Genomic DNA, 12865 nt, shown 5'->3' with positions numbered 1-12865 from the left:
GTGTTTCTGCCGCTCAGTGTTTCTGCCCCTCAGTGTTTCTGCCCCTCAGTGTTTCTGTCTCTCAGTGTTTCTGCCGGTCAGTGTTTCTGCCGCTCAGTGTTTCTGCCCCTCAGTGTTTCTGCCGCTCAGTGTTTCTGCCGCTCAGTGTTTCTGCCGCTCAGTGTTGCTGCCGCTCAGTGTTTCTGCCGGTCAGTGTTTCTGCCGCTCAGTGTTTCTGCCCCTCAGTGTTGCTGCCGCTCAGTGTTTCTGCCGGTCAGTGTTTCTGCCGCTCAGTGTTTCTGCCGCTCAGTGTTTCTGCCGGTCAGTGTTTCTGCCGGTCAGTGTTTCTGCCCCTCAGTGTTGCTGCCGCTCAGTGTTTCTGCCGGTCAGTGTTTCTGCCGCTCAGTGTTTCTGCCGGTCAGTGTTTCTGCCGCTCAGTGTTGCTGCCGCTCAGTGTTTCTGCCGGTCAGTGTTTCTGCCCCTCAGTGTTGCTGCCGCTCAGTGTTTCTGCCGGTCAGTGTTTCTGCCGGTCAGTGTTTCTGCCGCTCAGTGTTGCTGCCGCTCAGTGTTTCTGCCGGTCAGTGTTTCTGCCGGTCAGTGTTTCTGCCGCTCAGTGTTGCTGCCGCTCAGTGTTTCTGCCGGTCAGTGTTTCTGCCGCTCAGTGTTTCTGCCGCTCAGTGTTTCTGCCGCTCAGTGTTGCTGCCGCTCAGTGTTTCTGCCGCTCAGTGTTTCTGCCCCTCAGTGTTTCTGCCGCTCAGTGTTTCAGTGTTTCTGCCGGTCAGTGTTTCTGCCGCTCAGTGTTTCTGCCGCTCAGTGTTTCTGCCGCTCAGTGTTTCTGCCGCTCAGTGTTTCTGCTGCTCAGTGTTTCTGCCGCTCAGTGTTTCTGCCGCTCAGTGTTTCTGCCGCTCAGGCATAAAAAATAAAAAAAAAGACTGTTTCTGCCGGTCAGTGTTTCTGCCGCTCAGTGTTTCTGCCACTCAGTGTTTCTGCCTCTGTGTTTCTGCCGGTCAGTGTTTCTGCCGCTCAGTGTTTCTGCCGCTCAGTGTTTCTGCCGCTCAGTGTTTCTGCCGCTCAGTGTTTCTGCCGCTCAGTGTTTCTGCCTCTGTGTTTCTGCCGCTCAGTGTTTCTGCCTCTCAGTGTTTCTGCCGCTCAGTGTTTCTGCCGCTCAGTGTTTCTGCCTCTCAGTGTTTCTGCCGCTCAGTGTTTCTGCCACTCAGTGTTTCAGCCGCTCAGTGTTTCTGCCCCTCAGTGTTTCTGCCCCTCAGTGTTTCTGCCCCTCAGTGTTTCTGCCGCTCAGTGTTTCTGCCCCTCAGTGTTTCTGCCACTCAGTGTTTCTGCCACTCAGTGTTTCTGCCACTCAGTGTTTCTGCCACTCAGTGTTTCTGCCACTCAGTGGGTGTACCCGCAGTCGCTCCGGTCGACGGTGACGTCACACGCATAACATCTATTCTCATGTATTTTCAAAAGCGGCTTTTTGCCATGACAGAGATGCCCTCTCACTCTCGTGTGTGTGTGTGTGTGTGATGCAGAAGGTCCGAGAGCCGCTGGTCACCGGCGCTCATGTCGTGACGGTCTCGGGTCTTCAGCCGTCCACCGTGTACAACTGTACCGTGATGAGCATCAGCTTCAGCAGCGCCAGTGACCCGGCCCACATCACCGTCAGCACGTCAGGTGAAGAACAGTTCTCCACCATCATCCTCACTGCACCCTTACAGAACTAAACATATGCGAATATACTGCAAAATATAATGCGATATATTACATAATACATTTCCATATACCCTGGACCACAAAACCAGTCACATGTCGCATGGGTGTATCTGTGGCAATAGCAACAACACATTGTATGGGTCAAAATTATCGATTTTCTTTATGCCAAAAATCATTAGGATATTGAGTAGAGATCATGTTCCATGAAGATATTATGTACATTTCCTACCGTATATATATATATATATAAAAATGTATTTTTGTGAGTGGATGCAGCAATATCGTGAACATAAATGCACAACTTTAAAGGAGATTTTTTCAATGTTTTGAATTTTTTGCACCCTCAGATTCCAGATGTTCAATAGTTGTATCTCAGCCAAATATTGTCCTATCCTAACAAACCATACATCAATCCATTAAGCTGTGTGTGTTTGCAGTGCGCGAGATGAACCCGAGTGTGGCGGCCATCTCTGCGCTGGCGGTTCTCAGTGTTCTGCTCATCAGTCTCCTGGTGCTGTTCCTGCTGGTGTTACGCAAGAAACACATGGAGCTGAGCCGGTGAGAAACTCAAACCAGCGTAACCAGCATAACCAGCGTAACCACTGACCGACTCGCGTCAGCACGATCACTTCTGCCGTCTGCGGTTCATCAGCTGATGCAGAACGTGTCATGAAGTTTCATTATTAGCTGTGTCTACATGCAGCCGAATAACTGATGGACTCTAAACTCCACAGTCTATATACATGTGCATATATAACTATCAGCACTGAGGAGTTACTTACACACTGTAATCAGTTACTGATTCCAAATTACATTACAAAAAAATTAATTTTAATATAGTGTGTGTATATATATATATATATATATATATATATATATATATAAAAAAGTAAGATATATAACTATATAAACTATATTATATACAGTATACAAAGTTGAATATATAACTATATATGAACTATTTAATATATATATATATAAAGTTGAATATATAACCATATATACACTCACCGGCCACTTTATTAGGTACACCTGTCCAACTGCTCGTTAACACTTAATTTCTAAGCAGCCAATCACATGTCGGCAACTCAGTGCATTTAGGCATGTAGACATGGTCAAGACAATCTCCTGCAGTTCAAACCGAGCATCAGTATGGGGAAGAAAGGTGATTTGAGTGACTTTGAACGTGGCATGATTGTTGGTGCCAGAAGGGCTGGTCTGAGTATTTCAGAAACTGCTAATCTACTGGGATTTTCACGCACAACCATCTCTAGGGTTTACAGAGAATGGTCCGAAAAAGAAAAAACATCCAGTGAGCGGCAGTTCTGTGGGCGGAAATGCCGTGTTGATGCCAGAGGTCAGAGGAGAATGGCCAGACTGGTTCGAGCTGATAGAAGGGCAACAGTGACTGAAATAACCACTCGTTACAACCGAGGTATGCAGCAAAGCATTTGTGAAGCCACAACACCCACAACCTTGAGGCGGATGGGCTACAACAGCAGAAGACTCCACCGGGTACCACTCATCTCCACTACAAATAGGAAAAAGAGGCTACAATTTGCAAGAGCTCACCAAAATTGAACAGTTGAAGACTGGAAAAATGTTGCCTGGTCTGATGAGTCTCGATTTCTGTTGAGACATTCAGATGTTAGAGTCAGAATTTGGCGTAAACAGAATGAGAACATGGAACCATCGTGCCTTGTTACCACTGTGCAGGCTGGTGGTGGTGGTGTAATGGTGTGGGGGATGTTTTCCTAGCACACTTTAGGCCCCTTAGTGCCAATTGGGCATCGTTTAAATGCCACGGCCTACCTGAGCATTGTTTCTGACCATGTCCATCCCTTTATGGCCACCATGTACCCATCATCTGATGGCTACTTCCACCATGTCACAAAGCTCTAATCATTTCAAATTGGTTTCTTGAACATGACAATGAGTTCACTGTACTAAAATGGCCTCCACAGTCACCAGATCTCAACCCAATAGAGCATCTTTGGGATGTGGTGGAACGGGAGATTCGCATCATGGATGTGCAGCCGACAAATCTGCGGCAACTGTGTGATGCCATCATGTCAATATGGACCAAACTCCCTGAGGAATGCTTCCAGCACCTTGTTGAATCTATGCCACGAAGAATTAAGGCAGTTCTGAAGGCAAAAGGGGGTCCAACCCGTTACTAGCATGGGGTACCTAATAAAGTGGCCGGTGAGTGTATATATATATATATATATATATATATATATATATATATATATATATACAATTGAATGTATAACTATATGTAAACTATATTATATATATATATATATACATAAAGTTGGATATATAAACTATATATATATATATATATATATATATATATATATATATATATAATTTTGAATATATAACTATATAAAACTATTATAAATATATATATATATTAGGGCTGGGCAAGTTAACGCGTTATTATCGCGTTTTAATATTTGATTTGATTACATTAATGTTTAAGTTGAGATTTACAATAAATATTTTATTGCTACTGTGTAAAGGGAATACTGCTGGTATAAAGCACCTTATTTGTTTAAAGTTTTTGCAAACCACATGTTATTGCACTTTTGTGTACATAGCAGTACATTTAAATTAAAAGTGCGCAATACACTACTTTAGAATTCATTATTCACTCTTGCGCGTAACAATGCGATTAATCGCAATAAATTCATGCGATTAATCGCGATTAAAAAAAATTTAATCGTTGCCCAGCACTAATATATATATATATTAGGGATGCACGATATAGGATTTTGGCCGATATTCGATATGCCGATATTTTCAAACTAATTTTGCCCGATGCCGATACCGATATCGATATATTTGTATTTTTTTTAAGTGCAAAAAAAGCTTATTAAAGCTTCTATTAATGTTCTCAGTCAAGAGCAGTGAGTGATTTCCTCTGTGTTTTGTTGTTTTATTAACATTAACGGGATAGTTCTCCCAAAAATTAAATTGTCATCATTTACTCTCTCAAGTTTCTTTCTTCTGTTGAAATTATAAAAGTTATTTGGAAGAATGTGGCTAATCAAACAGTTGCTGTACTCCAGTGACTTCCATAGTATATTTAAGCACAAGAAAGAAATGAATCCAGGTTTGAAACAACATTAGATAGACAGAATTTTTATTTCTGGGTGCAGTATCTCTTTAAAGACAAGCGGCAGAATATTATTACTGTCTCTTTAAGAACTGCACGCCAGTAACGCGACGCGTCTAATATACACGCATTTGACAAGCAGATTTTCTCTGTTTGCTTTCACTTTAGACATAACCAACTTTGTTTATGTAAACCTTGTGTGTATTTGACAGTATCAGCGCAATAAGACTCGAAAGATTAGTCCAGTATGCAGGCGCTGTGACAGGCTTTTAGTTCCTGTGAGCGTCGCGTCTACGCGCTCAGAAAAGCGGATGTTAGAACAGCGCATCAGCACGTGAATGACATGTTTACCTAGCAAGACTTTGACGCACATGCAAACAATGAACTTTTGTGAATTGCAGTGTCCCGTGAGTGTAACTCTACCTCTCCGTTTACATGTGATGTGAATGTACGTCGCGTTGTACAGTATGTTGAGATGAAGGCGCCAGAATTGAACTGATAGAATGCACGATACTATGATTTTTCTTCAAAAGCAGATCGTGGAGACATTTTAATCATCCACGATCAAAAACCGTGAGACGCCACCCCTAGTTGGAAGTTTAAGTTGCTGGCGCTCATGCTTCGTTCACGGTCGTCACGTGCGCATAGGAAACACGCCACCCTATCGGCAAGACTCATCGGCAGAAATATTCATATCGGCCGATGCCGATGATGGTCATTTTAAGCTTTTATCGGCCGATACCGATGTTGTCCCGATATCATCGTGCATCCCTAATATATATATACACTCACCTAAAGGATTATAGGAACACCATACTAATACTGTGTTTGACCCCCTTTCGCCTTCAGAACTGCCTTAATTCTACGTGGCATTGATTCAACAAGGTGCTGAAAGCATTCTTTAGAAATGTTGGCCCATATTGATAGGATAGCATCTTGCAGTTGATGGAGATTTGTGGGATGCACATCCAGGGCACGAAGCTCCCTGTAGGAGCCAAATGTGTGTGTATCTTTTATTTGGGCCACTAGATGGTGCTGTAGGCTCATATATATATTTATATGTGAGGGGTCAACAGGTAGCAGGGAGGTGTTGACCCCGGAAGGGCAAACAAGTTTTTGACCGCTACGGCGGTGTTTGATGAACACTGTTGTCGTGTTAAGTTCTGGGAATCTTCGTGCTTGTGGACCTTGTGTGCTGTGCATCTGTATGGAGGACAATAAAAATGGTAATATTGCAACGAAGACGATGCCTCTGGATCTAATTTACACGTAACAACAGGTTCAACATTAGCTGCCTGGCGTGTCATAACAAGTAGCTACGGGACAACAACTCTAGCACAGTATTAGACTGGCTATTATACTGTCAAAAACTTGCCCTTTTTGGAATTCGTTTGAACGGAGCGGCAAAGACGTCGTTGGACGACAGTGTGGCACAATGGGAGGTGTCTGCTAGCTGGGCTAGCGCTACTGAGCTGTGGATCGCGGCAGCCGAGGAGCCGACCGGGGCGGTGGAGCAGCGCAGCCGGAGGAGCTGGAGCACCACGGAGACTCTTCACGTGTCAGGTTGGACGACGGGGAATTACAGTAAAGGTGCCCTACGAGGTATGTGTAGCGCTACACCTTTTGATGGCCATTTGTGTGCACACATTAAATCCAAAGCATTGGTATTTGCGATTTGCGGCGTTTGGAAGGTAAATTTGAGTGTTGCCCTTTTTCGTTGAGGCACATAAGTGACTTGGCGTTGCGCTGACTTCAAGTGAACTCTCATTGCGATGCACGTTACTGACTGTCTATGCGTAATGGAATCACGCACTGTGGAAATGGAGAACAATACTGAGACTGAACAGATGGCGTGTGCGGGGGAAACTCAAAAACGCACTGTTAAGTTAACAGAAAAGGCCTTGATCGAAAAAATTTATAAATTGCAAAACGAACGAAGGTTAAAATTGGTAACATAAGATGTGAGATTCATGAGTTAATGTCTAAAGGTGATAACTCTAATGTATTATGTACGGTTGATGTGTTAAAAGGGGCGTGTGATGATGCCAAATAGTCCTTGTTGGAGTTATTGCCATGTGATGAAAAAGAAAAGCATGAAATATGGTTTAAAGCCAAAATGATTCCCAATAATGAGTGTGTTTGTAGTGTGAATAAGTGGCTCTCTCAAACTGAAACAAACAAAAATGATGATCGTATTGATGATGATATAAGTCCTCACGACAGTGTGTCAAATGTTGGCAGTAGACAGTCACAAAAAAGTGTTAAATCCAGCACCATTTCATCTGCTAAGCTGAAAGCAGCAGCTAAATGGGCCTCAGTATTGGCACATTGGAAAGCCATGGAAGAAAGACATGCTATAGAAGAAGAGGAGGAGAAGCTGAGAAGAAGAAAGGAGCTGCTTGCACTGAAGACCGAGATGGCAGAATGTGATTATCAAATGGAAATGTATAACTCTATGCTGGAGTCTACTTCACAAACAAAGTTAACTGGAACGAGCTCATGTTACAAATGGAGATCAAAGGAGGAAGGATTGGTAAGAGAACTGAATCCCGTTGCCAAAGAGTTTATACCTGAAAATGATGTTGAAATTCAAATAATTAAAATTGACAATAAAATTCAATCTCAGCAACGGAATGAACCAAAGGTGGCATTAATGGAAACTAAACTTGTGGATGTCAGACCAAAGAAAACTGTGACAACAACACCTCTTGTGGTTGAACAACATAAACCCAGTGGAACCAAACTGCAAAGGGAGCGTTATACACACAATGAGAACATAACTCAATCAACAACCAGTCTACAGTTACCTGGAGAATTTCTCACCATCATGAACAGACAAACTGAAATTACGGCAGCCTTGGTAAAGCAGCGGCGCAGGGCTCTAGAGTGCGACCAAAATTTGTAAGAGTGCGACAAGAATTTTTCCTAGGTCGCACCATAGACAGTAAAAGAAATGGACACAGCGACCCCATAGATTTCAACGGAGAGAGTTGAAGCCCATAAAAGCACTCACTTCCTGATAGCCAAGCGCACTGCGCCGGCTCAAACTGAGCTTGACGACGTAGTAGCCTGACCTTCTAGTAGCCGTGCCGAGACAAATCTGAATTGAAATCTGAAACAAATCTGTTGTTGAAATATTTTGTCCCGTTGCTTTTATGAACTCTCTATCTATGGGCTTCTCCCTTGACTTTATGCCTCCATGTCCACCCGATTGCCTCATAGACAGTAAACGATTGCCTACGAGCTTCTCCTTCTGTCTATACGGCGACAGAGCGTCCCGTGGTTATGACGCAATCGTTAGCCAATTTTTACAAAAACGGCTTCTACGGGGCTTCTAAGATACAAAGTAATGGAGCCTTTTATCCATTGTCCCGTTTCTTAAGAAATAAATAATGGACAAATTGAGTCTTTGGACGCCTCAGATGTAAAGTTATTCGCTGTCAAAGTGACGCCAAAATGAATGGGAGTCAATGGGATGCTAACAGCAGGTGATAGCCAGCTACAATGGCGGCCCCCGGAGGCAGCTTCAACTTCCGGCTGATGGATTACCCCCTTGGCTGCCTCTCCACAAACGAGTCTTTTGTTCTCCTTGCACGCATGGTTGGATCATATCGTGGTCTAAACCAATAAGAGAAAGAGATTGGGCGGGTCTTTGCCTCTGATTGGCTGTGGTTCAGACTAAAATGCTCCGTGCTGACTGTGTGATTGAAATAAATTGCGACCTGTCACCTGAGCACCAGAGAATCAGTGACGGCAATCAGCAGCATCAGCTAAATAAACGCAGGAAAACAGACGACGAAGAAACTTTTAAACATGTAGGCTACTTGAACTAGGTAAAAAATATTGATTTCTCGATTTTAATCGATTCTCATTGATTTTTACGAACCGTTGGGCTATGCTGTTTTCAGTTGATGAATGAATGGAACATTGTAGCGAGCATCCCATCCAATAAATCGCAATAATCTTTGTGCTTTGTTACTATTGATATGAAACAAAGTCTCAGATTTCAAATTAGGTCCATTTTCTTACGAAATTCAAAAACATAAATAGTGTTTTGACGCTGTGGCGTGAGATCGCTCTGGCTCAGCTCAAGAGAAGCAGCATCACATGATCTCCTCTTCCGCCTTAATAATACCAGTTACAGCACGAAATAAACATGAATGAACGTCTGAAAGTGTGTTAAAAGACAGAGTACAACTTATCGAAATCCGTATCTTTCGCATGGAATCGCTCAATCAGTGTTTCAACCGTGGAAAGACGTCAGTAAAACAATTGTAAACAATGTAATGTAACGTCACATTTACCTAAAAAACTAAAAAAACATGCAGTGACCATAAACTCGTTAGCTAGCTAGAAAAATTAACTCTAGAGGAGTATTGTGCCTAATATATGCACCATATTACATATTCATTATAATTTTTAATGTTTTTCAATATTTAATGCATGTTGTTTGAAAAAAATCTGGCAAGTTTTTATGCAGCCACCATTTAAATGTTTATATTTCATATAACTTTATTATTATAAAAAAATAAATAAAAGTGTAATTTAAGTGTTTGTGTACAAATCAGGTCATTTTTACCTTCAATATTATAGTAGGCTAATGAAGCATAGTGGGCTACAACTGACTCCCAGTTTACAGCATTAGTTGAGATTTGTTTTTCTTGAGAAAATTTGCCATGTATTGTACCTGATATCCAAAATAATCAATATTGAATCGAATTGTGAAATTTGTGTCAATACCCTGCCCTAACTTGAACAATGTAAAAACAGCACTTTAATTTTTTTTTTTTTTAAGATTTATATTTTTTTATATACAGTATAATTGTGCAGTGCTTCAAAAAAACAACTAAAAAACTACACCTTATTCTTGTTTAAAAGCATTTACATAATATATATGAATATATGGAGCGTGATAAAAAGGTGACCTTGAAATTGTGGCGTTAAAGGCGACGCGAGACGAGGAAAAATTTGAGTGCACCTAAGTTTTGTGCTGGTGCACCTAAATAAAAAAGTTAGGCGCACCAGTGCAACCAAGGCAAAAAGTTAGTCTGGAGCCCTGCAGCAGTCAATGACTTTACCATCACGTGACATTCCTGTATTTGATGGCGATCCTCTGCAATACAGAGCCTTTATTAAAGCATTTGAACAAGGAGTGGAAATGAAGGCAACTCAGGCTGACAGTTTGTACTACCTGGAACAGTTTACTAGAGGCCAACCTCGTGAGCTGGTGCGCAGTTGCCAACGTATCTGGACCCGGATCATGGCTACACAGTAGCAAAGACTTTGTTACAGGAACATTTTGGAAATCCATACAAAGCTGCAACTGCATATATTAACAAGGCCCTTTCTTGGCCAACGATAAGAACTGAGGACACAAGGGCACTGCAGAGTTATTCCCTATTTCTGCGTGGCTGTTGTAACGTGATGAAGAGCTGGAATATGTGCAAGAGCTCGACATGCCTGTGAATATGAGAGCAATCCTTGCAAAACTTCCATATAAACTACGAGAGCGCTGGAGAAGTAAAGCCCATGATATTATGGAGACAACTGGATATAGGGCTGGATTCAATGATATGGTTGCATTTATCGAGCGTCATGTCAAGATCTTGTTAGACCCGTTTTTCCGGTGACTTACAAGATTATAGTTTAAGTACAACACTTCTTAGCCAGCATCAGCAAAGGCCACAACTGGGCACCAAGATTAAAAGAAATGTTGTGGCCAGCACGGTAACATCTGTGAGTGCTCCTAAAGAATCCAAACAGACATATGCTGCAATAGAAGGAAATGAAGATGAGCCTTGTGTTTGTTGCTCTCAAATTCACACATTAGGGGATTGCAAACAATTTGAAAGAAAACTGCACAAAGATTAAATATTTCTGTTAAAGAGAAGAGGAGTGTGTTTTGGCTGTCTGCAACGGGGCCACATCAGCAGGAATTGTGTGGAACGATTAACATGCAATAAAACCCATCCAACAGTGTTACACATAAAACGTCAAATGGCTCCCTCCGAGCATGGAGGAGAAACATCAGAACCCCTGCCAGTTTCACCCACAATATGTGGCCATACAGGGACCGGAAAGGATCGTGGCATGCTGTCCGTGCTCCCTGTAAAAATCAAGGCAGCGAAAGGTCAGCGTATCATCCAAACATATGCGTTCCTGGATCCAGGCAGCACCGGTACGTTTTGTTCTGAACGGCTGATGCATGAACTGAACCTCACTGGAAAACGAACACAAGTCCTGCTTCGAACAATGGGTCAATCTAAAACGAGTTCAGCATTTTCACTGTTTAATCTTGAGGTGGCCGGGCTGGAGACTAACACATTCTATCCTCTGCCAGAAGTCATCACACAGAAACAAATGCCTGCCACTAGGGACGACATGATAGCATCTGAAGACCTAATAAAGTGGCCGTATTTAACAGAGGTTTACATGCCATCCATTCAGTCTGAGATTGAACTGTTGATTGGTGTTAATGCCCCCAAGTTATTGGAACCCTGGGAGGGAAATGGTCCATACGCTGTCAGAACTGTTCTCGGCTGGGTGGTTAATGGTCAATTAGATGGCAATGGTGATCAGGAAGGCTCATCGGTAACAGTAAATAGAATATCAGTGACCAAGCTGGAGGAACTGCTCAAGAACCATTATAACCATGATTTCTGTGAGAACCCAACCAACAAACAGGAAATGTCCAGAGAAGATCTAAAGTTTCTCAGCATTATGGACACTTCTGCAGTAATGCAGGAAGGAAAGTACTGCCTAACCCTACCTTTTAAAGGGATGGATGTCGGATGGATGGATCTTGTTGTGGCCAAACAAAGAATACAAGGCCTTAGAAAGCGGAGGAATTTGGAAGAATTTGGTATATTCCTCACCATGGAGTCCATCACCCTAGAAAAGGATCACTACGCGTGGTGTTTGATTGTGCTGCAACATTTAAGGGAGTGTCTCTGAACAGTGAGCTATTGCCAGGGCCCAATCTCACGAGCACACTTCTGGGCGTCCTCATGAGGTTCAGACGGGAACCAATAGCCATCATGGGAGATATTAGAGCCATGTTCTATCAGGTGCGTGTGCCTGAAGAGGACAGAGACTTCCTCCACTTTCTCTGGTGGCCAGAAGGAGACACTACACAAGAACCAGTGCCTTACAGGATGATGGTGCATTTGTTTGGAGCAGTTTCATCTCCAAGCTGTGCGGGCTATGCCTTAAAGAGAACTGCCAAAGACAATCAGAATGAATTTCCAGCAGAGGTCATAGAAACTGTTAGACACAACTTGTATGTTGATGATTGCCTAAAGAGTTCAGCTACAGACAAGGAAGCAATCAAGATGATAAATGATCTTGTTGCGCTGTGTGAAAGGGGAGGCTACACGTTGGAAAAATGGATAAGCAACAGTCGTGTTGTTCTGCAAGCCATCTCAGAAGAGCAAAGAGCTAAGGATTTAAAGATGTTAGATCTGGATATCGATGAGCTTCCAATGGAAAGAGCTCTGGGTCCCCAGTGGTGTGTGGAAAGTGATGCTTTAAAGTTTAAGATGGATCTGAAACATCAGGCCCTGACCTGGCGTGGAATGCTGTCTGTCAACAGTTCTGTGTTTGACCCGTTGGGGTTCCTGGCGCCAGTGACATTGCAGGCAAAAATGATGCAGCAGGAACTGTGTAAAAGAGGCTGCAGCTGGGATGATGCATTACCTCAGGACGTTTTACACCAATGGAAAAGGTGGCTGGAGGGGCTGACCCTGCTGGCTGCATTCGGTGAATAAAACCTGTCGGATTTGGAGCCATAAAGCATGCACAATTACACAATTTTTCAGACACCAATGAAGCAGGCTATGGGACTGCTATGTACATTCGTATGACAAACCATGAAAACATCATCCATGTTGCCTTTCTCCTTGGCAAGGCCAGAGTAACACCACTGAAGACCATAACCATTCCACGGCTTGAGCTGTCTGCAGCCGTTCTAGCTGTAAAAATTGATGCTATGGTCAAGGCAGAGCTGAACATACGACTGGAAAATTCTGTGTTCTGGACTGATAGCATCTG

General features: G+C 42.9%; 1 protein-coding gene across 2 annotated transcripts in view; it reads left to right on the top strand.

The window, feature by feature from the left end:
- The window catches only part of ptpro (protein tyrosine phosphatase receptor type O), an 85929-nt gene that overhangs the window by 55770 nt on the left and 17294 nt on the right, over positions 1–12865 (top strand). For both annotated transcript variants that reach the window (XM_056242713.1, XM_056242712.1), the window contains exons 14-15: positions 1509–1650; positions 2127–2247. In XM_056242713.1, coding sequence (XP_056098688.1) covers positions 1509–1650; positions 2127–2247 — 263 coding nt within the window. The remainder of the gene's footprint in view (positions 1–1508; positions 1651–2126; positions 2248–12865) is intronic.

The sequence above is a fragment of the Rhinichthys klamathensis genome, unplaced genomic scaffold (genome assembly GCF_029890125.1).
Source record: "Rhinichthys klamathensis goyatoka isolate OS25496 unplaced genomic scaffold, OSU_Roscu_1.1 h1tg000747l_1, whole genome shotgun sequence".
Lineage (NCBI taxonomy): Eukaryota > Metazoa > Chordata > Actinopteri > Cypriniformes > Leuciscidae > Rhinichthys > Rhinichthys klamathensis.
Note: the sequence above shows the minus strand (reverse complement) of the source record. Positions and strands in the feature narration are given on the sequence as shown.